This window comes from Salmo trutta, chromosome 27, assembly GCF_901001165.1.
Source record: "Salmo trutta chromosome 27, fSalTru1.1, whole genome shotgun sequence".
In the NCBI taxonomy this organism is placed as follows: domain Eukaryota; kingdom Metazoa; phylum Chordata; class Actinopteri; order Salmoniformes; family Salmonidae; genus Salmo; species Salmo trutta.
Window position 1 is genome coordinate 40,901,230 of NC_042983.1, and position 27,698 is coordinate 40,928,927.

The window sequence follows — 27,698 nt, forward strand, 5'->3', positions numbered from 1 at the left end:
CTAATGTAAAAAGCTGTTTTTTATATAAATATGAACTTGATTGAACAAAACATGCATGTATTGTATAACATAATGTCCTAGGAGTGTCATCTGATGAAGATCATCAAAGGTTAGTGCTTCATTTAGCTGTGGTTTTGGTTTTTGTGACATTATATGCTAGCTTGAAAAATGGGTGTCTGATTATTTCTGGCTGGGTACTCTGCTGACATAATCTAATGTTTTGCTTTCGTTGTAAAGCCTTTTTGAAATCGGACAGTGTGGTTAGATAAAGGAGAGTCTTTAAAATGGTATAAAATAGTCATATGTTTGAAAAATTGAATTTTTCGGATTTTCGAGGAGTTTGTATTTCGCGCCACGCCCTATCATTGGACATTGGAGCGGTGTTCCGCTAGCGGAACGTCTAGATGTAAGAGGTTATTAACACAGTAAATTCATCAGGCTTAAGCCATGTTTCAGTCAGGCCAATCACATCAAGATTGTGATCAGTGATTAGTTCATTGACTATAACTGCCTTTGAAGTGAGGATCTAACATTAAGTAGCCCTATTTTGAGATGTGAGGTATCACAATTTCTTTCAATAATGGCAGGAATGGAGGAGGTCTTTATTCTAGTGAGATTGCTAAGGCGAACACCGCCATGTTTAGTTTTGCCCAACCTAGGTCGAGGCACAGACACGGTCTCAATGGGGATAGCTGAGCTGACTACACTGACTGTGCTAGTGGCAGACTCCACTAAGCTAGAAGGCTGGCTAACAGCCTGCTGCCTGGCCTGCGCCCTATTTCATTGTGGAGCTAGTGGAGTTAGAGCCCTGTCTATGTTCGTAGATAAGATGAGAGCACCCCTCCAGCTAGAATGGAGTCCGTCACTCCTCAACAGGCCAGGCTTGGTCCTGTTTGTGGGTGAGTTCCAGAAAGAGGGCCAATTATCTACAAATTCTATCTTTTGGGAGGGGCAGAAAACAGTTTTCAACCAGCGATTAAGTTGTGAGACTCTGCTGTAGAGCTCATCACTCCCCCTAACTGGGAGGGGGCCAGAGACAATTAATCAATGTCGACACATCTTTCTAGCTGATTTACACGCTGAAGCTATGTTGCACTTGGTGACCTCCGACTGTTTCATCCTAACATCGTTGGTGCTGACGTGGATAACAATATCTCTATACTCTCTACACTCGCCAGTTTTAGCTTTAGCCAGCACCGTCTTTAGATTAGCCTTAACGTCGGTAGCCCTGCCCCCTGGTAAACAGTGTATGATCGCTGTATGATTCGTTTTAAGTCTAATACTGCGGGTAATGTAGTCGCCAATGACTAGGGTTTTCAATTTGTCAGAGCTAATGTCACGGTTGTCGTCGGTGAAGTAGGACCAATACGCAGCAGGTACGTGTATGCTCATTTTGACTTTTATTTAACTATCCAAAAGAGCACTCCAAAACAACAAAACACGAAAACGAACGAACAACAACAACAAAACAGTCTGGCAAAGCCTAGGGCTGAACACAGAACAATCACCCACAACATCAAACACAAACACACCCTCATATATGGGACTCTCAATCAAAGGCAGATAGACAACACCTGCCTTCAACTGAGAGTCCCAACCCCAATTAACCAGACATAGAAACAGACATACTAGACTAGACATAGAATACCAGAACACCAAACAGTATCCAAAAACCCCGGAATACTTAAACCAAATGCCCTTTAACAAAAACACACCACCCCAAACCACATAAAACAAATACCCTCTGTCACGTCCTGACCAAACTACAATACTAATTAACCCTATACTGGCCAGGACGTGACAGTACCCCCCCCCTTAAAGGTGCTACCCCAGAAGCACCTTAACAAAAAATAACCCCAAGCAACACCAAAAGAAAAATTCCCCTTTTCTAAAGGGAGGGAAGGGAGGGTGGCTGCCGTCAACGACGGCACTGTGCTACACCCCCCCTCCCCAACCCACCTATTTTTGGAGGTGGCTCCGGCTCAGGCCGTTCCAGGCTGTCTGGGCAGTCTGGCAGCTCGGGACAGTCTGGGCAGTCTGGCAGCTCGGGACAGTCTGGGCAGTCTGGGCAGTCTGGCAACTCGGGACAGTCTGGGCAGTCTGGCAACTCGGGACAGTCTGGGCAGTCTGGCAACTCGGGACAGTCTGGGCAGTCTGGCAACTCGGGACAGTCTGGGCAGTCTGGCAACTCGGGACAGTCTGGGCAGTCTGGCAACTCGGGACAGTCTGGGCAGTCTGGCAACTCGGGACAGTCTGGGCAGTCTGGCCACTCCGGCAGTTCAGGGCAGTCTGGCCACTCCGGCAGTTCAGGGCAGTCTGGCCATTCCGGCAGTTCAGGGCAGTCTGGCCACTCCGGCAGTTCAGGGCAGTCTGGCCACTCCGGCAGTTCAGGGCAGTCTGGCCACTCCGGCAGTTCAGCGCAGTCTGGCCACTCCGGCAGTTCAGCGCAGTCTGGCCACTCCGGCAGTTCAGCGCAGTCTGGCCACTCCGGCAGTTCAGCGCAGTCTGGCCACTCCGGCAGTTCAGCGCAGTCTGGCCACTCCGGCAGTTCAGCGCAGTTTGACCACTCCGGCGACTGTTGACTGGGCAGCTCCGCGACTGTTGACTGCGGGCTAGCTCCGACGACTGTTGACTGACGGTAGCTCCGACGACTGTTGACTGCGGCAGCTCCGACGACTGTTGACTGACGGGCAGCTCCGACGACTGTTGACTGACGGGCAGCTCCGACGACTGTTGACTGGCGGGCAGCTCCGACGACTGTTGACTGGCGGGCAGCTCCGACGACTGTTGACTGGCGGGCAGCTCCGACGACTGTTGACTGGCGGGCAGCTCCGACGACTGTTGACTGGCGGGCAGCTCCGACGACTGTTGACTGGCGGGCAGCTCCGACGACTGTTGACTGGCGGGCAGCTCCGACAACTGTTGACCGGCGAGGCTGGGTTTACGCACTTGCCGTTTAGTGCGGGGAGCGGGAACAGGACGAGTCGAACTGGGTGGACGCACTTCCGGGTCCGCACGAGAGACAGGAGCTGGAAACCCAGGGCTATGGAGGCGCACAGCCGGTCTAGATCTTACCTCCTGCACAACCCGCCTTGGCTGGATGGAACTAGTAGCCCTGTACGAGCGGGGTGCTCGTACAGGGCAGACTGGGCTGTGCAGGGGCCTGATGGTAGCCGTGCGTAGAGCGGGAGTTGGGTAGCCTGGTCCTCGGAGGCGTACCGGCGACCAGATGCGCTGCGCAGGCATCCTCCTACCAGGCTGGATGCCCGCTCTAGCACGGCACCTGCGAGGGGCTGGAATAACTCGCACCGGACTGTGCGTGCGTATGGGTGAGATAGTGCGCTTCTCAGCAAAACATGGCGCTCCCCACCTCATACGCTCCTCCATATAACCACGGGTAGCTGGCTTCCGGCTCTTCCTTCGCCTAGCCAAACTACCCGTGTGCCCCCCCAAAAAAATTTATTGGGGGTGCCTCTCGTGCTTCTCCCTCAGGGCGTCTCTGGCCTCGTACCATCGCCTCTCCGCCTTGGCTGCCTCAATTTCCCACTGCGGGCGCTGATAATCCCCAGCCTGATGCCAAGGTCCGGCCCCGTCCAGAATTTCCTCCCAAGTCCACTTCTCCCGCCAGTTCAACTCGAACGCCGTCTGCTCCTTCCTCTGCTGCTTGGTCCTTTGGTGGTGGGTGATTCTGTCACGGTTGTCTTCGTCTTCTGACGATAGTGCTAAATCGTCATCAGAAAAGGTAGACCAATACGCAGCAGGTACGTGTATGCTCATTTTGACTTTTATTTAACTATCCAAAAGAGCACTCCAAAACAACAAAACACGAAAACGAACTAACAACAACAACAACAACAACAACAACAACAACAACAACAACAACAACAACACAGTCTGACAAAGCCTAGGGCTGAACACAGAACAATCACCCACAACATCAAACACAAACACACCCTCATATATGGGACTCTCAATCAAAGGCAGATAGACAACACCTGCCTTCAACTGAGAGTCCCAACCCCAATTAACCAGACATAGAAACAGACATACTAGACTAGACATAGAATACCAGAACACCAAACAGTACCCAAAAACCCCGGAATACTTAAACCAAATGCCCTTTAACAAAAACACACCACCCCGAACCACATAAAACAAATACCCTCTGTCACGTCCTGACCAAACTACAATACTAATTAACCCTATACTGGCCAGGATGTGACAGCTAATGGTGGGAGGCTTCGGCGTCTCAGACCCCATAACAGGAGGAGTAGAGACCAGAGAAGTCTCGGCCTCTGACTCCGACTCGCTTAATGGGGAGAACCGGTTGAAAGTCTCTGTCGGCTGAATAAGCGACACCGGTTGAGCATTCCTACAGCGTTTCCCTCCAGAAGCCATGAGAAAGTTGTCCAGCTGCGGGGACGGTGCGAGGGGGGGTTATACTAACGTTACTACCTGTACTTACTGGTGGCACAGACGCTGTTTCATCCTTTCCTACACTGAAACTGCCCTTGCCTAACGATTGCGCCTGAAGCTGGGCTAGCAGCACAGCTATCCTCGCCGTAAGGCGATCATTCTTCTGTATATTATGAGTACAACGACTGCAATTAGAAGGCATCATGTTAATGTTACTTAGCTTCGGCTGTTGGAACTCCTGACGAACCATGTCCAGATAAAATCTCCGGAGTGAAAAAGTTGAATGAAAAAAGTTGAGTGAGGGAAAAATTAAAAATAGAAACGGTAATCAAAAAAGTAAAAACCGTAAAGTTGTCAGGTAACAAAGTAAGATTGGCAACAAAACGCACAGCAGCACGTAAACAAGTCTGCAAGTTGTGACCGGAAACCGGAGCTCAGCTCTCATAGTGTTACCAGGAAGCAGCAACCATCTTATCAGCATTTAAAATCTCAGAAGTGGGTTTGACCGAAACTTGACCTTTCATCACAAGTATAGGGTCATAACAAGGTGAAGGAGTCCAAGCATCTTCTGACAGGTGTCTGTTTTTATCAGGCCTGCGGCAGCCTTGTGTTCTCAGAAAACCAGTCTTATTGTCAGAACCTCAGATAGCCAGGTGGGGACCAGACAGGAGGAGTATGAACGTAGACTGGTTTCTACCTTCTGATAGTGTCTGAAGGGCACAACACTCAGAACAGGTGTTAATACACACACAGAGGTCTCCTAGAAGAGGAGACCTTACAGTTTATCATAACACCATTTATTAACCCTTTAAAAGTTATAAGGTCTTGGTTTAACCCCTTCATTCCCCCCTTTGAGGCCACCAGGCCTCAACAAAAGCAAGTAACTCAAGCATAGTGATTATAAGAATCATCCATAAAAGGTGCATTAGATTGCAAGCTATCCTCAGGAGATTGAGGATAGAAATAAGGGTCTGTGTTCTGAGAAACATGAAGCAGAAAAATGCATGGTATGGCCTTACGAAGTACACATTTGCCAGCAGCACAGAATACACAAATGCAAATTAACAAAACGATCAGTGGGAGCAGTAATGGAACCAAACTGGACAACAACTTAAATCCAAAATGTCCTAGTTGATCTTTCAACCACCCAAACAGGAACCAGGAGTCTTCTCCTGTGGGGGGTGTAGGTATCAGCCAACTGTGTTAATTATTTTAAAATCTCTGTCAAATTATCAGAGGAGTCAGGGAGAAGCATAACACATTCAGTGGGTGGAAATAGAATTTAGGGCCCTGCAATATCCCCCCTCATTAGCCATGATGTATTCTAATGCTATGAATGGCTGTAACAGCTTTAAGATTCTGAACATCAATAGAAAGAAGGGCAAAACCAGCAACAGTCAAAATCATATGGGTCTATATGGAGTAGGTGATGTTATTAATCCAATCCCCTCACACTTCAATTCCAACCCTGGGAAGAGTACCAATCTGAACGGTTCACCATTTAATTCCAATCCCTGGGAAGAGTACCAATCTGAACGGTTCACCATTTAATTCCAATCCCTGGGAAGAGTACCAATCTGAACGGTTCACCATTTAATTCCAACCCCTGGGAAGAGTGCCAATCTGAACAGTTCACCATTTAATTCCAACCTCTGGGAAGAGTACCAATCTGAACGGTTCACCATTTAATTCCAACCTCTGGGAAGAGTACCAATCCGATCGGTTCACCATTTAATTCCAACCTCTAGGAAGAGTGCCAATCCGAACAGTTCACCATTTAATTCCAACCCCTGGGAAGAGTACCAATCCGAACGGTTCACCATTTAATTCCCACTCCTGGGAAGAGTGCCAATCCGAACGGTTCACCATTTAACTTCTTATGGCTGGGGACAGTATTGAGTAGCTTGGATGAATAAGGTGCCCAGAGTAAACTGCCTGCTACTCAGGCCCAGAGGCTGAGATATGCATATTATTAGTAGATTCGGATAGAAAACACTCTAACGTTTCCGAAACTGTTTGAATGATGTCTGTGAGTATAACATAACTCATATGGCAGGCAAAAACCTGAGAAAAAATCCAACTCCAACCAGGAAGTGGGAAATCTGAGGTTTGTAGGTTTTCAAGTCTTTGCCTATCCAATATACAGTGTCTATGGGGTCATATTGCACTTCCTAAGGCTTCCACTAGATGTCAACAGTCTTTAGAACCTTGTCTCAGGAGAGAATAAGAGCTGTTTGAGTCAGGTGTCTGTCAGAATGCCATGAGCTCAGTCAGGCGCGTGCCCGTGAGAGTTAGCTGCTTTCCTTTTCCTTTCTAAAGACAAAGGAATTGTCCGGTTGGAATATTATTGAAGATTTATGATAAAAACATCCTAAAGATTGAATCTATACATCGTTTGACATGTTTCTACGAACTGTAATGGAACTTTTTGACCTTTCGTCTGGCCTGCGCCTCATGAATTTGGATTTGTGAACTAAACGCGCGAACAAAAAGGAAGTATTTGGACATAAATGATGGACTTTATCAAACAAAACAAACATTTATTGTGGAACTGGGATTCCTGGGAGTGCATTCCGATGAAGATCATCAAAGGTAAGTGAATATTTATAATGCTATTTCTGACTTCTGTTGACTCCACAACATGGCGGGTATCTGTATGGCTTGTTTTGGTGTCTGAGTGCTGTACTCAGATTATTGCATGGTGTGCTTTTTCCGTGAGTTTTTAAAAAAAAATCTGACACAGCGATTGCATTAAGGAGAAGTATATCTTTAATTCCATGCATAATACTTGTATTTTCATCAACATTTATGATGAATGTGTCTGTAATTTGATGTGGCTCTCTGCACTTTCACCGGATGTTTGTTTGAGACAATGCATTTCTGAACATAACGCGCCAGTTTAAACTCAGATTTTTGGATATAAATATGAACTTTATCAAACAAAACATACATGTATTGTTTAACATGACGTCCTATGAGTGCCATCTGATGAAGATCATCAAAGGTTAGTGATTCATTTTATCTCTATTTCTGCTTTTTGTGACTCCTCTCTTTGGCTGGAAAAATGGCTGTGTTTTTCTGTGACTTGGCGCTGACCTAACATAATCGCAAGGTATGATTTTGTCGTAATGCCTTTTTGAAATCGGACACTGTGGTGGGATTAACAACAAGTTTATCTTTAAAATGGTGTATAATACCTGTATGTTTGAGGAATTTTAATTATGAGATTTCTGTTGTTTGAATTTGGCGCCCTGCACTTCACTGGCTGTTGTCAAGTTGATCCCGTTAACGGGATTTCAGCCGTAAGAAGTTAATTCCAACCCCTGGGAAGAGTGCCGATCCGAAGAGTTCACCATTGCTAAGCGAAAATCCACTATCCAAGCCATTGTCTGCCATTTGTCATTTCACATGGCTACTGCGGTGCGCTGTGGTGTTACGCTTAGTTACGCTGAGTTTGGCCTAAATAACAGCAACCATCCCACCCATTAGGCAATTGTAGGTAGTCATTTTCACCACAAACCCACACAAGCCCATTAGGAGCCCCCAATCCAGGCCCTATAACGGATATGAGTATTCCAGTTATAGTCAGAGAAGGCTAATGCATGATTCATATTAACCTCTCTGGGGTAGGGGGCAGTATTTTCAATTCCGGATGAAAAGCGTGCCCAAAGTAAATTGCCTGCTACTCAGGCCCAGAAGCTAGGATATGCATATATTGGTAGATTTGGATAGAAAACACTCTAAAGTTTCCAAAACTGTTAAAATAATGTCTGTGAGTATAACAGAACTGATTTGGCAGGTGAAACCCCGAGGACAAACCATCCAGGAAGTGGGACTTTTTTGATGTGACTGGTTTTCCATTGAATGCCTATACAGTATCTATTGGGTTAGGGCCCAGATTGCATGTGTCCTAAATAACAGTATACAAGGCGGCTAGAGCGTTGGACTAGTAACCGAAAGGTTGCAAGTTCGTATCCCCGAGCTGACAAGGTACAAATATGTCGTTCTACATTTACATTTACATCATTTAGCAGTTCTGCCCCTGAACAGGCAGTTAATCCACTGTCCCTAGGCCGTCATTGAAAATAAGAATTTGTTCTTAACTGACTTGCCTAGTTAAATAAAGGTTAAAAAAATATTGACATTTGAGAGAGGCATAAAGCAATCACAGGTGTTGATTGTGAGAGCTAGCTAAGACAACAACAGCTAATCAGCTAAGACAACAACAACAGGTAAAATGGCGATGAATGGGCAGAGAGGGTTGGTTAACTACACACAGAGCCTGAGTTTGAGGCTGGGGCCGGCAGATAAACAAAAAATAAACCAAATGGAGTACCGTGATTAATGAACAGTCCAGCAGGCATCAGCAATGTAGCCAAGTGATTGTAGGTTCCAGTGAACAGCAATAGATGGAGCATGGAAGCCGCGGGGTAGTCGTTACTACGCTAGCACGCGGGAGACACAGCGTTTAAAGTTAGCAGGCCGGGGTTAGTACAAGCTTCTGCTCTGACGTCTGGCAACGGCCGGTTGAGGGCACATCGGATGGAGTTATGTTGGCTGACCAGTCGTGGTGGTACAGCGGGGCGCCGTGTCGACAAAGGGTCTGGGCCAGATGGCGAAAGAGGTATTGTAGTTGTAGTAATTTAATTTGCTAGCAGAGATGCGGCTAGATAGTGCTAGCTTCGGGTCAGTGGCGTTAGACACTATAGCCACTCGGTAGCAGCTAGCTAGTAGCGATGATCCCATGTAAAGGACCAGAGTTTACGGCAAGGATCCGGTGGAGTAGTGGATTCTAGCAGTGTTGGGGTAGAGTCAGAAAGGCATCAGCTGTGTAGCCGAGTGATCACTGAGTAGGCCGGGAGCTGGGCCTGGCTCAGGGCTAGCTTTGGGGCTGGGTCACTCGGTGGCAGCTAGCTTGCTGTGATGATCAGGAGTAAAGGTCCAGGGCTTACAACAGGAATCTAGGGTTGTAGTGGAGAAAACAGTCTGGCAAGTATTATCCGGGCTAAAAAACAACAGGTGCAGAAGGTAAAGGCTGTGGCTGACAATGACTAAATAGCTAGTAGCTAATTAGCTGGTTAGCTTCTGATGTTACTGCTAAGGGCCGATGATGGGACAGACCTGGAACATTGGGTTCTCCTGGACCTGGGGACTATCCAGAGCAGACTGACATGTCCTTCAGAACAAGGAACACTGGCCAAAGCATTCTCTCCACCAATTGAATCACAATACGTATGGGTTTACCTACATCTCTGTAGGGACCACTGTACTCTGAGCATAGAGCTGATGGACTGTGAGCTCACAGGTCAGTGACACCATCATCTGAAGACCCCTGTTTACATATGCTTCGTCAGACCATGGTCCAAAGGGAAACCTTTATTTGACACCCTGCTCATACAGTTAGGACCAAAACAGTCATTCATTGTAATAAGATAAGCATGGCATGATGGTGTTGTGACACAAAAGTTAAGTTTGTTATATTAAGATTTACTGGTGTGTCCAAATTAGTGATCTGTTTTAGTGGTTGGTGTAAGGTCCAGGTCATGACCACCACTTCCTTCTCCTACTTCATTACTTCCTGTGTCTCAGTGTCTGTCTAATGTTCTGTGATTCTGTTCTCCCAGGCTGTTCTGAGCCTCTGGGTCTGAAGGGGGGTCAGGTGCAGGACTCCCAGCTGACCTTGTCCACTGTGTACCAGACCCTAGGTATGGGCCTGCTGGCCTGGACCCCTAACAGAGCCAGGCTGGACCACTAGGCCAAGGTCAACACATGGACCGCAACAATCAACGACCATCTCTCTCTCGACCCCCCCTCCCAGGAAGACCTGTTAATTCCCACTAAGTATCAGGTATGGTGACTCAGGGATCTAAGGACTTTGGCCGTGTCTGTAAGGGGTTGCGTAACTGGTGGCAGGGAAGTCAGATGCAGGAGAGCAGAGCTTGGTTATAGCCGGAGCAATTTAATACATAAACTAACGGCATACAAAAAAACACAAAACCCGTCGCGCACTAGTAACATACAGGCACTTACATTAAAACAATTCCCGACAAGGACATGGGGGAAACAGAGGGTAAATTATACAACATGTAATTAGGGAATTGAAAACAGGTGTGTGGGAAAACCAGACAAAACAAATGGAACATGAAAAATGGATCGGCGATGGCTAGAAGATCGGTGACGTCGACCGCCGAACACCACCCGAACAAGGAGAGGAACTGACTTCGGCAGAAGTCGTGACAATGTCCAGTTTGTATGCTCCTATAAACTAACCTCCAGCAATGATGGACTGAGGTGGACTATATACCAGGAGGAAGCACAATACAAGGACAAGGTATAAACACATGATCATATGGATTGATTGATTGGTTGATTGATTAAGACACAGAAACAGAAAAGAGATCTCAGACATGAAACAGAGACCATTTCTACCTGGTTCTAACATGCGTCCTTTGTCCTGACCTTATATAATAATAATGATAATAACAGTGGTGGAAAAACTACCCAATTGTCATACTTGAATAAAAGTGAAGATACCTTAATAGAAAATGACTCAAGTAAAAGTCACCCAGTAAAATACTACTTGAGTAAAAGTCTCAAAGTATTTGGTTTTAAATATACTGAAGTATCAAAAGTAAAGTATAAATAGTTTAAAATGTCTTATATTATGCAAACCAGACAGCACCGTTTTTTTGTTAATTATTTTATTTACGGATAGCCAGGTGCACACTCCAACACTCAGACATTATTTACAAACGAAGCAAATGTGTTTCGTGAGTCTGCCAGATCAGAGGCAGTATACGGAATGACCAGGGATGTTCTCTGTTTAGTGAGTCTGCCAGATCAGAGGCAGTAGGGATGACCAGGGATGTTATCTGTTTAGTGAGTCTGCCAAATCAGAGGCAGTAGGAATGACCAGGGATGTTCTCTGGATAAGTGGGTGAATATGACACATTTATTGTCCTGCTAAGCATTCAAAATGTAATGAGTACTTTTGGGTGTCAGGGAAAATGTTTGGAGTAAAAAGTACATTATTTTCTTTAGTAACGTAGTGAAGTAAAAGTTGTTAAAAATATAAATAGTAACGTGAAGTACAGATATAAAAAAAAACAATATAAGTAGTACTTTAAATAATTTTTGTGGCATTGTTTAGAGTGACTAGAGATCCATTTATTTTAAAGTGTCCAGTGGTTGGGTCTCAGTGTAGGCAGCAGCCTCTGAGTTAGTGATTGCTGTTAAGCAGTCTGATGGCCTTGAGATATAAGCTGTTTTTCAGTCTCTTGGTATCAGCTTTGATGCACCTGTACTGACCTCGCCTTCTGGATGATAGCGGTCTGAACAGGCAGTGGCTCGGATGGTTGTTGTCCTAGATTATCTTTTTGGCCTTCCTGTGACATCGGGTGCTGTAGGTGTCATGGAGGGCAGGTAGTTTGCCCCCAGTGATGCGTTGTGCAGACCACACCACCCTCTGGAGAGCCTTGCGGTTCAGGGTGGTGCAGTTGCCGTACCAGGCTGTGATTCTGCCCGACAGGAGTTTGTCAGGGTTTTAGGTGACAAGCCAAATTTCTTCAGCCTCCTGAGGTTGAAGAGTCACTGTTGCTCCTTCTTCACCACGCTGTCTGTGTTGGTGGACCATTTCAGTTTGTCTGTGATGTGTACACCCGAGGAACTGAAAACTTTCCACCTTCTCCACTACTGTCCCTTCGATGTGGATTAGGGGGTGCTCCCTCTGCTGTTTCCTGAAGTCCACAATCATCTCCTTTGTTTTGTTGACATTGATTGAGATGTTGTTTTCCTGACACCACACTCCAAGTGCCCTCACCTCCTCCCTGTAGGCTGTCTCGTCGTTGTTGGTAATCAAGCCCACTATTGTTGTGTTGTCTGCAAACTTGATGATTGAGTTGGAGGCGTGCATGGCCACACAGTCATGGGTGAACAGGGAGTACAGGAGCACGCACCCTTGTGGGGCCCCAGTGTTGAGGGTCAGCGAAGTGGAGACGTTGTTTCCTACCCTCACCACCTGGGGGCGGCCCGTCAGAAAGTCCAGGACTAAATTGCACAGGGTGGGGTTGAGACCCAGGGCTTCCAGCTTGATGATGAGCTTGGAGGGTACTATTGCGTTGAATGCTGAGCGGTAGTCAATGAACAGCATTCTTACATAGGTATTCATCTTGTCCAGATGGGATAGGGCAGTGTGCAGTGTGCAGTGTGATGGCGATTGCATCATCTGTGGACCTGTTGGGGCGGTATGCAAACTGAGGTGGGTCTAGGGTGACAGGTAGGGTGGAGGTGATATGATCCTTGACTAGTCTCTCAAAGCAATATATGATGACAGAAGTGAGTGCTACGGGGCGGTAGTCATTTAGTTCAGTTATCTTTGCCTTCTTGGGTACAGGAACAATGGTGGCCATCTTGAAGCATGTGGGGACAGCAGACTGGGATAGGGAGCGATATAATATATCCGTAAACACACCAGCCAGCTGGTCTGCACATGCTCTGAGGATGCGGCTAGGGATGCCGTCTGGGCCAACAGCCTTGCGAGGGTTACACGTTTAAATGTTTTACTCACGTCGGCCACAGAAAAGGAGAGGGGGGGGCGCAGTCCTTGTTAGCGGGCCACGATGGTGGCACTGTATTACCCTCAAAGCGGGCAAAGAAGGTGTTTATTTTGTCTGGAAGTGTGACGTCGGTGTCCGTGACGTGGCTGGTTTTCTTTTTGTAGTTCGTGATTTCCTGTAGACCCTGCCACATACGTCTCATGTCTGAGCCATTGCATTGTGACTCCACTTTGTCCCTATACCGGCTTTTCACTTGTTTGATTGCCTTGCGGAGGGAATAACTTCACCGTTTATATTCAGCCATATTCCCAGACCTCTTTCCATGGTTAAATGCGGTGGTTCGCGCTTTCAGCATTGCACGAATGCCACCATCCATCCACTGTTTCTGGTTAGGGAAGGTTTTAATAGTCACAGTGGGTACAACATCTCCAATGCACTTCCTCATAAACTCACTCACCGAGTCAGCGTATAGGTTGATGTTGTTATCTGAGGCTGCCCGGAACATATCCCAGTCCGCGTGATCAAAACAATCTTGAAGATTGGATTCTGATTTGTCAGACCAGCATTGAATGGTTCTAGTCACTGGTACATCCTGTTTCAGTTTTTGCCAATAAGACGGTAGGAGCAAGATGGCGTTGTGGTCGGATTTGTCAAAGGGAGGGCGGGGGAGGGCTTGTATGCATCGCGGAAGTTAGCGTAGCAGTGGTCGAGTGTATTACCCCTGCGCGTCGTGAAATCAATAAGCTGGTAGAATTTAGGTAGCCTTGTCCTCAAATTTGCTTTGTTAAAATCCCTAGCAACAATAAATTAAATCAAATCAAATTGTATTAGTCACATGCGCCGAATACAACCTTACAGTGAAACGCTTACTTACGAGCCCCTAACCAACAGTGCAGTTTCAAAAAATACAGATCAGAGGTAAAAGTAACAACTAATTAAAGAGCAGCAGTAAAAAATAACAATATATACAGGGGGGTGCCGGTTAGTTGAGCTAGTATGTACATGTAGGTAGAGTTAATTAAAGTGACTATGCATAGATGACAACAGTGAGTGGTGGAGGGGGGGGGGCAATGCAAATAGTCTGGGTAGCAATTTGACCAGATGTTCAGGAGTCTTATGGCTTGGGGGTAGAAGCCGTTTAGAAGCCTCTTGGACCTAGACTTGGCACTCAGGTACCGCTTGCCGTGTGACTAGGGTGGCTGGAGTCTTTGACAAATTTTAGGGCCTTCCTCTGACACCGCCTGGTATAGAGATCCTGGATGGCAGGAAGCTTGGCCCCAGTGATGTACTGGGCCATTCGCACTACCCTCTGTAGTGCCTTGCGGCCGGAGGCCGAGCAGTTGCCATACAAGGCAGTGATGCAACCAGTTAGGATGCTCTCGATGGTGCAGCTGTAGAACATTTTGAGGATCTGAGGACCCATGCCAAATCTGGGTCTCCTGAGGGGGAATAGGTTTTGTCGTGCTCGCTTCATGACTGTCATGGTGTGCTTGGACCATGTTAGTTTGTTGATGATGTGGACACCAAGGAACTTGAAGCTCTCAACCTGCTCCACTGCAGCCCCGTCGATGAGAATGGGGGCATGCTCAGTCCTCTTTTTCCTGTAGTCCACAATCATCTCCTTTGTCTTGATCACGTTGAGGGAGAGGTTGTTGTCCTGGCACCACACGGCCAGGTCTCTGACCTCCTCCCTATAGGCTGTCTCATCATTGTCGGTGATCAGGCACTGTTGTGTCATCAGCAAATTCAATGATGGTGTTGGAGTCGTGCCTGGCCGTGCAGTCTTGAGTGAACAGGGAGTACAGGAGGGGGCTGAGCATGCACCCCTGAGGGGCCCCTGTTTTGAGGATCAGCGTGGCGGAAGTGTTGTTACCAACCCTTACCACCTGGGGGCGGCCCGTCAGGAAGACCAGGATCCAGTTGCAGAGGGAGGTGTTTAGTCCCAGGGTCCTTAGCTTATTGATGAGCTTTGAGGGCATTATGGTGTTGAGTGTTGACCTGTACTCAATGAACAGCATTCTCACATAGGTGTTCCTTTTGTCCAGGTGGGAAAGGGCAGTGTGGAGTGCAATAGAGACTGCATCTGTGGATCTATTGGGGCGGTACGCAAATTGGAGTGGATCTAGGGTTTTTGGGATGATGGTGTTGATGTGAGCCATGACCAGCCTTTCAAAGCACTTCATGGCTACAGACGTGAGTGCTACGGGTCGGTAGTCATTTAGGCAGGTTACCTTGGTGTTCTTTGGCTTTGATTGATAGAGGTCAGCAAATAGAAAACAACAGTGTGACTGTGGTAAAATAATAACACTCCTATTATAGAATAACTATCTTCAAAGTAATGACTCGGGACGTCGGGTTTGAAATTAAAGCTTCTTTTAGTAATACTACTTGTTCACGTTACATCTAACAACTTTAGATTCTACAAAACAGTAAAAGAAAGTTGCTGGTGAAAGTCAGGATAATCACTGGCTCCTCTTACTTCCTGCCGCAAGGCATTCTGGAACTTGCAGTCAATAGCGTAATCCAATACTAACCAATACGACAAAAATATGTATGTAGTTCTCTCAATCTCCATCACACAAATTCTAATACAATTACATATGTAAATATCTGTAAAGAAAATATCTTTAGATACAGCTCAATGAATTAACTGTAAACATTAACTCTGTAACCCATTAAAGTTAACAACACCTATGTTTCTCTCACAGTGTAGGAAAATACAGTGGGATTCTCTCTAACTGGTCTCCTCTCTAACCTCTCCACAAAACAGTTGTCTCTAACTAGTCTCCTCTCTAACCCCTACACAAAGCAGTTGTCTCATCCAACTCATCCTTCTTCCCTCTCTTCCTCCTCCTCTAATTCCATTTGTTTCTCGCTGTACATGTTGCCTGCTCGTCCCACTGGATATATAGACCTCCTCTGAGTTCTGTTTCAGTCTCTTTATCTCTCTATCCTTCTCCTTCATCTGTCTATCCTTCTCCTTCATCTGTCTATTCTTCTCCTCCATCTGTCTGCTGAACTCTCTCTGCATCTTTGTCTGTGAGATCATGATGTTCCTCTGTAACTCAGGTAGTACTAACTTCATCAGGTTTCTCTCTGCTTCAACTCTGGCCTCTCCTTCATAGTTCCCCATCATCTCTGCTGTCTCCTGTCTGTGTCTCTCTTCCATCTCCCTCCTCTCATTCTCTCTCTTCTCTCTAAATCTCGCCAGCTTTCTCTCCATCTCCTCCCTCCTATCAGACTCCCTCTTCAGCTCCCTCTCCAGCTCTCTTTTCTTCTCCTCATCCCTCTCTTCTTTCACCTGTCTCTCCAGTTCACTGGTTCTTTCACTGAGTGTTCTGAATACTCCCGCATGTTCCTGGATCACTCCCTCCATCTTTATCAGAGAGTCCTGCAACTCCTTCTCAAGCCTCTCTCTCAAGTCTCTATCCTCCCTCTGTTTCCTCTCTCCTCTCTCTCTGTGGATCTTTCTCTCCATCTCTCTAACCTGGGTCTCTGCCTCCTGGTAGGTCTGACTGCTGTAGAATCTCTCTCTGTTTCCTGCCACCATCTCCTCTACCTGATCCAGCAGCTCTGATACCTGAGTGCCATGGGCACTGTCCTTAATGTTGAGGAAGTGGTACCTGCTCCCAATTTTCTCTACAAGCTGCTGGAGGTCCTGACTTCCTGCTTGGAGAAACTCCTCAATGCTCTGCTCTTTCAGGCCATCATCATGGGTGAATAGAATCACAGTGTGTTCCCAAAAACCCTCCCCAAACATCACCTCTACTCTCTCCAGCACCCCTCTCTCCTCCCCCTTAGAGGGCTCCACTGGTATGACCAGGAGGAAGGCGTGGGGTCCCGGGGCAGACAGACGGACACAGAGCCCCACATCCTGTCTCATCTCCTCCAGAGAGAGTCCAGGACAGAACCAGTCTGGAGTGTCCACCAGCACCAGCCGTCTCCCACACACGTCCCCCTCTCTCCTCTTACTCCTCTGGGTCACTGCAGAGGGGCTGGCCTGGGCCCCAAACTCCTCTCTGCCCAGGATGGTGTTTCCTGCTGCACTCCTCCCAGCCCCAGTCCTCCCCAGCAGCACCAGTCTCAGCTCAGACACATTGGGAGACACTGGGGAGTCTGGACTGCTGCTCTCTCCTCCCACTGCAACACAACACACAGCACTGATCAACACTCTGACTCTCTGGAGGATGTACAACAGTGTCAAAATATAATATAATCTACATCCATAACTCACTATCTGGAGGAATTATCTCCATGCTGTTTGTCCTCCTCAGTGGAAGTGTGGGGTCTGTATCTGAGGTCTCTCCTCCCACTGTAACACAACATAGAGAACTGGTCAACACACTGACTCATCAGAGACACATTTAAAACATAGTATAAACAAAATACAAATACATTACACATCATAGTGAAATATAGATTATTGGAGAAAATAGAGAATATCAAGATTGATGACAGTTTGAGACAACATGTATAACTCACTAAGTGAAGGATGGTCCACTATAGACTAGAAACAGTAGGAGATAACAGGACAATATTGATAACTCACTAAGTGGAGGATGGTCCACTATAGACTAGAAACAGTAGGAGACAACAGGACAATATTGATAACTCACTAAGTGAAGGATGGTCCACTATAGACTAGAAACAGTAGGAGATAACAGGACAATATTGATAACTCACTAAGTGGAGGATGGTCCACTATAGACTAGAAACAGAAGGAGATAACAGGACAATATTGATAACTCACTAAGTGAAGGATGGTCCACTATAGACTAGAAACAGTAGGAGATAACAGGACAATATTGATAACTCACTAAGTGGAGGATGGTCCACTATAGACTGGAAACAGAAGGAGATAACAGGACAATATTGATAACTCACTAAGTGGAGGATGGTTCACTATAGACTAGAAACAGTAGGAGATAACAGGACAATATTGATAACTCACTAAGTGGAGGATGGTCCACTATAGACTAGAAACAGTAGGAGATAACAGGACAATATTGATAACTCACTAAGTGGAGGATGGTCCACTATAGACTAGAAACAGTAGGAGACAACAGTACAATATTGATAACACACTAAGTGGAGGATGGTCCACTATAGACTAGAAACAGTAGGAGATAACAGGACAATATTGATAACTCACTAAGTGGAGGATGGTCCACTATAGACTAGAAACAGTAGGAGATAACAGGACAATATTGATAACTCACTAAGTGAAGGATGGTCCACTATAGACTAGAAACAGTAGGAGATAACAGTACAATATTGATAACTCACTAAGTGGAGGATGGTCCACTATAGACTAGAAACAGTAGGAGATAACAGGACAATATTGATAACTCACTAAGTGGAGGATGGTCCACTATAGACTAGAAACAGTAGGAGATAACAGGACAATATTGATAACTCACTAAGTGAAGGATGGTCCACTATAGACTAGAAACAGTAGGAGATAACAGGACAATATTGATAACTCACTAAGTGAAGGATGGTCCACTACAGACTAGAAACAGTAGGAGACAACAGGACAATATTGATAACTCACTAAGTGAAGGATGGTTCACTATAGACTAGAAACAGTAGGAGACAACAGGACAATATTGATAACTCACTAAGTGGAGGATGGTCCACTATAGACTAGAAACAGTAGGAGATAACAGGACAATATTGATAACTCACTGGATAGAGGAAAGTCCATGCTCTGTCTCCTCCTGACTGGGAGTATGGAACCTGTATCTGACGTCTCTCCATGTTCTAAAATAATAGAAGAACCATTTAGAATGGGAACATTTACCTCAGTGACACATGAAGGCACATAGACCTACTGAAGGGGAGTTCTGGGTTTCTATTGAAATGTTAAGTATCACATATCTCACTCACCAGTTATCTGGGCTGAGATCTCTCTTCTCAGTCTCTCTACCTCAGTCTTCACATCACATATCTGTTGAGCTGAAATAACAAAGGAGGACTAGGATCTGAATTCTGTGTTAAAAGACTTTAGACAGAAATATGATGCAGAGGGAAAGTATGAAGTGATGGACAACAATATTCACAACTCAGTGGAGAGTCGACAATAACCTGAGAATTGAGGAAAGTACAGAAGACTAAATGTATTAATGGTGTGAATAATCTCACCCAGTTCAGCATTTTCATTGTTGACATCCTCCACCTGTGTGTCTCTTTCCTTTAACTGCTTCTCTCTCTCCTCTAGTAGGTTCTCTCTCTCTTCTACTTCCTGCCTCCTCTCTTTTAGTTCATTATCTTTTCCCTCCAGTAGTTTGTCTCTCTCTTCCAGTACCTTGTCTCTCTCTTCCAGTAGTTTGTCTCTCTCTTCCAGCTGTTTGTCTCTCTCTTCCAGCTGTTTGTCTCTCTCTTCCAGCTGTTTGTCTCTCTCTTCCAGTAGTCTGTCCTTCTCTCCCAGTCTGTGGTTGCTGTCCTCTAGTTGAAGGTCTTTGTCCTGCAGTAGGACTCTGAAGTTCTCTACTTGGCTGTTCTTGTCCTGCAGGTTCTTTCTCAGTGCCTCTAGTTGAATGTCTCTCTCCTTTAGTTGCTTGTCTTTCTCTTTCAGTTGCTTGTCTTTCTCTTCTAATAGTTTCTCCCTCTGTCCTATTATCTGGTTCTTCTCCTCCAGGAGTCTCTCTTTCTCTCTCACTTCCTGGTTCATATCATCCAGTTGTGTGTCTTTCTCCTCTAGTTGTTTTATCTTCTCCTGTCTTAATATTTTTTCTTCCATCTTCAACTCTGATAGAGAGCAATTAACATATTTAGTTGGTTGTTTGAATAAGTAATATATTAATTCATCCAATAGTATGCCTATAAAGACATTATCATTTGATGGAGGTGGTACATTTATTTGTAAGTATTTCCTACAGTCAACAGTTATCTGAGCTGAACCAATCATCAACTGGTCTATTGACTATTTGATACATTACAAATGAATTAGTCTGAAAAACTGAATGACATCACTCATGTTCCCTGATTCAATCCTCTCTCCTCCAGACTCTCTCATACTTACCAAGCTCACCAGCTGATGCCTCCCTCTTCAGCTTGTCCTCCTGGGTCTCATGTTGTAAATACTGTGATCCTGAGGCTACGGTGTAAAACAGAGAGGTGAGTTCTGTGTGGTAGACTACATCACTATACACAGAACAAACGGGACCAATCAGATTTCTCCTGTCACTCAAGCCTCCCTCATGTAGAGACTGTGGGCACCAATGAGATCTGGTTAACTTCATAAATAATGTTGTTTTGTTATTGGCCTATCTCTGATCAGATGATTATGTTCATTGTTAGTGATAACCAGCATTGGGCTCTATGGCAGATACAGGATATTGTGTCAGGAGGCAGGGTTCTATGGAATATACATTCAGTAGAATTTGAAGAACATCTATACATCTTTATCCAACCTACCTTGAGAACATTTGGGGAGAGTATTGATAAATGTAAAGAAACTGATTTAATTTGAAGTCTTGAAGAAGACACACTGCTGTTCACAAGGCCTGTAGTTTTTATAGTATCAGATTAACACTCTGGTCTGTTCTTTGTCTTGTGTTATTGGTTGTCAATAAACAAAACAGACAAATAAGTAATTACTCATGTCGTCCTGATCATCCATTATCCAAGATGGAGAGTCATGAATAATGATCATGTAAAACAGAATGCATTAGTTATTATTGTTCATTGAATTTCTGTCTCATTGCATAATTTAATGAAATACCATACATCATATTGATATGACTGTTCATCACATTCATTACTAATGTACATCTAGGGAAAGGGATGAAAGCAGTGCTACTATTGGAACAGTCTAAACATCACAGAATGCTTCATACTAGGACATCAAACTGAATTCAAGTTGATTCAAGTTCATTTTGGAGTGTGAAATGTTGAGCTCCATGGCAGATATATTGTGGAAGGAATATGTGAAATGTTGACATCTATGGCAGATATATTGTGGGAGGACTATGTGAAATGTTGACCTCTTTGGCAGATATATTGTGGGGGGACTATATGAATATTAACCTCTATGGCAGATATATTGTGGGAGATCTATGATATGAAAATTCTGGATAATTTGAAGAACATCTATACATCTTAATCCAACCTACCTTGAGAACATTTGGGGAGAGTATTGATAAATGTAAAGAAACTGATTTAATTTGTAGCCTTGAAGAAGACACACTGCTGTTCACAAGGCCTATAGTTTTGTAGTATCAGATTAACACTCTGGTCTGTTCTTTGTCTTGTGTTATTGGTTGTCAATAAACAAAACAGACAAATAAGTAATTACTCACCCCATTCTGATCATCCATTATCCAAGATGGAGAGTCATGAATAATGATCATGTAAAACAGAATGTATTAGTTATTATCATTACCTTCAAATCACCATCTGTCACATGATCCTCTCAAATACCATAGTGATGTGATATACATCAGAGGGGTATGAGTGTTCATCACATTCATTACTAATGACAATCAAGGGACGTGACAGTAATGTTGGAATGGTTCTAATGCTTTAGGACAAGCTCAAAGCTCAGAGTGATGGTAAAATGCATTGTAACTAGTTGATATTCAGAATGAATCTAGTCTATTCATCTGTAACTCCTACTATGAACTCCTACCTACATGAGAAAGTATAAGTGTTCTGTACAGGGAAAGAGACTGGTTGTTATTGTTGTTGTTTATGTGTTTAGAAACATTACTGGAGTTCTAGAACACTTACCTTCTCTGACCCTTAAACCCACTGCAGCCTCCCCCTTCTGTTCTCCATGGATGACCTGACATATGTAGTCTCCTCTATCTGACTCCCTGCAGTCTCTCAGCCTCAGAGACACGTTGCCTCTCTCCAGCTCCTGGGTGATCAGACTCACTCTGCCCTCATAGCCACTCCTCTCTGTCACCTGGCCATTCTGATACAGGTAAATACACTCTGTCTCTTTAGACCACCTGATCGTCGTGGCAACAGCACTGGTGTCAGGTGAGAGGTGACAGGGGAGGGTGACCTCTTCACCAACAACAGCCCACACATTGTCTTCTGAGGTGAGTTTAAACTGAGCTGTTCAGAAAGAGAGAACATTTCATGTTTAATGACATCATCTGTGTCAGGAACACAAATACTCTCAGTACATTTATAAACACAGCTGAATGAAAAACTACAATAGACATACAACTACCAGGACCATGTCAATTCTAAAATACAACACACACAATCCCAGACAGACATATTCATTTGAAGGAAAGTATATATGTCATAGAAGAATGTGATGCTACAATCTAGAATGATATTATCCCATTTGTTCCCACATCTTTCCCAGACATGCCACTATGCAAATCTTATGCCACTAGTAAGCCTAACATGTCATCCATTTTGATTATTTATTTATTTAAAAGTATGTTTTATTCTTGGTCACAATTGTGACAGAGTGCTCTGTCTATAATAACATGAACAGATATTTACCCCTATTCCTCAACCTCAATATCTATATACCTCAGCCCACTTACCCACACACCTAAACTCAATGACCCACACACCCCATCCCTGTTACCCCCATGCCCTAACCCTAACACCCACATGCCAATACCCTCCAATCTATACAATCAAGTACAGATACAGGCATATCCTGGCCCTAAATGACCTGTGTGTTAGTCAAGACCCCAGTTCCTTTGTCAATACACCTCATCCCTGTTACTTTCCTATCTCAGCCCTGTTACCCACTTTCCTTAGGCCTGTATTCCCCAAGTCACCAACAGTAACCTATATCCAGCTATTCACTGCACACCCCAACCCTGTTATCAGCATGTTTTAGTCCTGTGACATCTGACCTGTATACACTAATCATTTCATAGATAAACTAATATTACAGTGGTATAACACATGTGCCCCAGCCCCAATCTCTTCTTTATACCACAAACGTTGTTGCCAGAAAGGATTTGAATGGGCAATAGACGTCCATCCAGCCCCATTACCTGTATGAACCTTGTGTATCCCTACACCCCATTATAAACCAGGGAAATCCATGGGCGTACTCATATAAAACAGGTCTACCCCAGTGTCCAAGCCTCAACATTCATACTAACCAGGTCTACCATTGTGCAAGAGACACTAAACAAACCTAATAACATTAAATATTACTTCAATTATTATACTAATTCAGTTTATGGGTCTATACATGGCCTATTCCCCCTGAAATAACAACATATGATGTTTTACAGTAAAAATCTCTGATTTAAACATCAGTAAAGGTTTATGGATAATGGTAAAATCATCTGTAACATCATTTTGAGCCAGTATATCCTGAACCAAACTCAACTTAAATCTACTGAAGAAAGAAAAGGATCTGCTATCACTAAATATATAGAATAAATTAGAGGCACTGTATTTTCCCATTAGTCAGAACTGATTGACAGGTAGCCTAGCACTTAAGAGCATTGGGCCAGTAACCCAAACGTCGCTGGTTTGAATCCCTGAGGAATGTTGATATGCCCTTGAGCAAGGCACTTAATCCTAATTGCTCTGGATACATATTTTATTTATTTAACGAGGCAAGTCAGTTTAGAACAAATTCTTATTTACAATGACAGCCTACCCCGGACGACGCTGGACCAATTGTGCTCCGCCCTATGGGACTCCCAATCATGGCTGGTTGTGATACAGCCTGAAATTGAACCAGAGTCTGTAGAGACGCCTCTCACACTGAGATGCAGTGCCTTAGATCGCTGTGCCACTCTGGATCCCAACTTATTTGATGATATGTACAACTTTAACTTCTCTAGAGCCAGTAAAGTACAAAAGGTTTATTTTGTTCCGTATTGTGTCCGACTGGATTAAATGGGTTCTATAATAAAGAGATGTTTGGAGGGAGAGGTCACTGTGGAGCAGTAGAGCTGTTTCTCACAGACACAAACTCAGTTACAACTCCTCATGTTACAAACACATTTCATCCAGACACACATTTACACATAAAGAGAAATAAAACCACAAACAGATTTCATTTTCAATAGTTGGTTTAGTTCTGTTCTCCCAGATACATGAAAGAAAAGTTAATCATTAATTATAGCATGGCGACTTACTGTGAACTCCGGACTCTGCCATTTTAGCTGCAATAAAAAGAGAAAACATTCATATTTACATTTACATTTACATTTAAGTCATTTAGCAGACGCTCTTATCCAGAGCGACTTACAAATTGGTGGATTCACCTTATGATATCCAGTGGAACAACCACTTTACAATAGTGCATCTACATTTTTTAAGGGGGGGGGGATTAGAAGGATTACTTTATCCTATCCTAGGTATTCCTTAAAGAGGTGGGGTTTCAGGTGTCTCCGGAAGGTGGTGATTGACTCCGCTGTCCTGGCGTCGTGAGGGAGCTTGTTCCACCATTGGGGTGCCAGAGCAGCGAACAGCTTTGACTGGGCTGAGCAGGAACTGTGCAGAGGTAGGGGGGCCAGCAGGCCAGAGGTGGATGAACGCAGTGCCCTTGTTTGGGTGTAGGGACTGATCAGAGCCTGAAGGTATGGAGGTGCAGTTCCCCTCACAGCTCCATAGGCAAGCACCATGGTCTTGTAGCGGATGCGAGCTTCAAAAGGAAACCAGTGGAGAGAGCGGAGGAGTGGGGTGACGTGAGAGAACTTGGGAAGGTTGAACACCAGACGGGCTGTGGCGTTCTGGATGAGTTGTAGGGGTTTAATGGCACAGGCAGGGAGCCCAGCCAACAGCGAGTTGCAGTAATCCAGACGGGAGATGACAAGTGCCTGGATTAGGACCTGCACCGCTTCCTGTGTCATTACCATTCATCAAATTCTCTCTTTTGCTCAATCACACAGATACAAACATCACTTCCTCTTTCTCCAGTCCTCGTTGTTTTAAAACAGGACTGTTGTGTCTAGTTTGGAAAGTGAAATATACTGAGATCTCCTCTTACCTTTACTGGTCTTCACGTCCTCCACTTCACATTCAAAATAGTTGATTTAAATCCATAACCACTCTAATAGTCACTATATGTGCATATCTACATGTTTTTACAGAACAATCTACACCTCAGGTCTATACTGAGACACAACTTTCACTTTCACCTTTGCACAGGTATTTGGAGTAAACTCCTCCCCCCAGCCTCTCTGGTTAATAGAAAACCCAGACACAAAGTCCAAATTGTCTATAGGCCTATCGTAAAATATCATGGAAACAAGAATGTACATTTCTGATTTTAATTTAAGTTTAAGGTTAGGCATAAGGTTAGCAGTGTGAGTTAAGGTTAAAATCAGAATTTAAGAATGTAGCTCAGTTGGTAGAGCATACTGCTTGCAATGTCAGAGTTGTGGTTTCAATTACAAAAAAATTAGGAAAATGAATGGACTCACTACAGAGCGTCTGGTAAAATGTAGAAATGGTCAGGGTTTGTGACTTTGTTAATTAGTGACCAACATTAGAGGGTTTATGCTGTCATACAGCATGGTGCTGTCTTCTATCATCATATTTTAGTTCATCATCTCTAAAGTTCTGAAAACTGTTTCAATTCAAATCAGAAGACCGATCCAGCCAGCAGATGGTAGTGATGTTCTTTAATTATAGTCATATTATCCTGAGCTGTAAAGATTTAACAGTGCCGATCAATATTAGCTTCTCTTATCTCTTTGGACCCATTCACATGAGTAAATGAGGGAAATTGCTTCCATCACAAATAGTCTCAATGCTTTTCCATCCCCTCCTAACAAAATAAATGTAGCTGACTGGTGGTCATTTACTGTCTGAGAAGAGAGTATTATTACCACATGCTGGTCAATCTTGGGAACTGCGGTGAATTTACAAATCAGAAAGTCAGACATACCATATAGGGGGCTGGGAGTAAAGGCTTAGATTGGGTTAGGGTGTGCAGGGGACAGGACTGGGGGTAAAGGCTGAGTTTGGGTTAGGGTGTGCAGGAGACAGGGCTGAGGGTAAAGGCTGAGTTTGGGTTAGGGTGTGCAGGGGACAGGGCTGGGGGTAAAGGCTGAGTTTGGGTTAGGGTGTGCAGGAGACAGGGGGGGGTAAAGGCTGAGTTTGGGTTAGGGTGTGCTGGGGGTAAAGGCTGAGTTTGGGTTAGGGTGTGCAGGGGACAGGGGGGGGTAAGGGCTGAGTTTGGGTTAGCGTGTGCAGGGGACAGGGCTGGGGGTAAAGGCTGAGTTTGGGTTAGGGTGTGCAGGAGACAGGGCTGGGGGTAAAGGCTGAGTTTGGGTTAGGGTGTGCAGGAGACAGGGGGGGGTAAAGGCTGAGTTTGGGTTAGGGTGTGCTGGGGGTAAAGGCTGAGTTTGGGTTAGGGTGTGCAGGGGACAGGGGGGGGTAAGGGCTGAGTTTGGGTTAGCGTGTGCAGGGGACAGGGCTGGGAGTAAAGGCTGAGTTTGGGTTAGGGTGTGCAGAGGACAGGGCTGGGGGTAAAGGCTGAAGCGGGGTTGTTTCGGACGTATACAGTCCACATTCGAAGTTCCCAAACGTTCAAAACATTCAATGAGATCCAGGGATATTGTGCAACAAAAATATTTATTCTTCTTATATCGAACAAAAAAATATTCTCCAATCAACTTAAAGCAGAGATTACTTGACGTGAAAAATACATAATATGACCTGTTTGTCTGGTCAAAAGACTATACCACTTCCACATCTAGCTAGGACTCCCCCTCCCCCGAAGGCCCAACTTCCTGTCTTTATCCTGTCACTAACACACTGACCACAGTACAATGAATGGGCAAGAGGTGGAGCTAAAAACTAAGGTACACTTATAACAAAGGAATATATCGCAATCAGGTCAATATAAATCAATAAGGTACCTGATATTTCATCATATACATTCATATTTCATATATTTACACGCACGTACATGAAGCTCTGTTTGTTCTGTCTTTTACACAAATATGTCCACATCGGCTCTAATATACCGGCTCCGAATTGTTAACTGCACTGAATACATAACAGTTACTTAATATTCAGAAAATAGAGCCAATACACAAAACATTCTATACCAGAGCACTATTACAGTTCATAGCTACACTACCGTTCAAAAGTTTGGGGTCACTTAGAAATGTCCTTGTTCTTGAAAGAAAAGCCATTTTTTTTGTCTATTCAAATAACATAAAATTGATCAGAAATACAGTGTAGACATTGTTAATATTGTAAATTACTATTGTAGCTGGAAACGGCTGTTTTTTATGGAATATCTACATAGGTGTACAGAGGCCCATTATCAGCAACCATCATTCCTGTGTTCCAATCGCACATTGTGTTAGCTAATCAAAGTTTATCATTTTAAAAAGGCTAATTAATCATTAGAAAACCCTTTTGCAATTATGTTAGCACAGCTGAAACTGTTGTTCTGATTAAAGAAGCAGTAAAACTGGCCTTATTTAGACTAGTTGAGTATCTGGAGCATTAGCATTTGTGGTTTCGATTACAGGCTCAAAATGGCCAGAAACAAAGACTTTCTTCTGAAACTGTAACAGTCGTCGTATGGAGGGGACCAAAATGCAGCGGGTTGAGTGCTCATCTTAACTTTTATTTAGAACACTTAAATAAACAAAACAAGAACGAACGGGATTACATGCTAAACACAGCTATGCAACCACAACTTCCCACCAAAACCCATACAAAAAACAGCCCTTTATATAGGACCTTCAATCAGAGGCAACGAGGAACAGCTGCCTCCAATTGAAGGCCAAATCAATTAACTTAACATAGAAATAAATA

At 44.5% G+C, this 27,698-nt stretch overlaps 1 protein-coding gene across 2 annotated transcripts; it reads right to left on the bottom strand.

Annotated features, from left to right (window-relative positions):
• Positions 1 to 15,327: 15,327 nt before the first annotated feature.
• On the bottom strand, positions 15,328 to 25,080 carry LOC115165125 (trichohyalin-like). 2 transcript variants are annotated; one of them, XM_029718162.1, is made up of 10 exons: positions 24,907 to 25,080; positions 24,053 to 24,079; positions 21,705 to 22,037; positions 21,275 to 21,280; positions 19,996 to 20,070; positions 19,116 to 19,721; positions 18,861 to 18,929; positions 18,660 to 18,734; positions 17,206 to 17,283; positions 15,328 to 17,111 (listed from the first exon to the last, which is right to left on the bottom strand). In XM_029718162.1, the coding sequence occupies exons 2-10, from the start codon at positions 24,072 to 24,074 to the stop codon at positions 15,748 to 15,750; spliced, it is 2,628 nt and encodes an 875-aa protein (XP_029574022.1). In that variant the 5' UTR covers positions 24,075 to 24,079; positions 24,907 to 25,080; the 3' UTR covers positions 15,328 to 15,747. The 2 variants fall into 2 exon arrangements, with proteins under 2 accessions (XP_029574022.1, XP_029574023.1); XM_029718163.1 differs by lacking the exons at positions 21,275 to 21,280; positions 21,705 to 22,037; positions 24,053 to 24,079; positions 24,907 to 25,080 and adding an exon at positions 21,003 to 21,268 and having other exon boundaries at positions 19,996 to 20,959.
• Between the last annotated feature and the right edge of the window lie 2,618 nt (positions 25,081 to 27,698).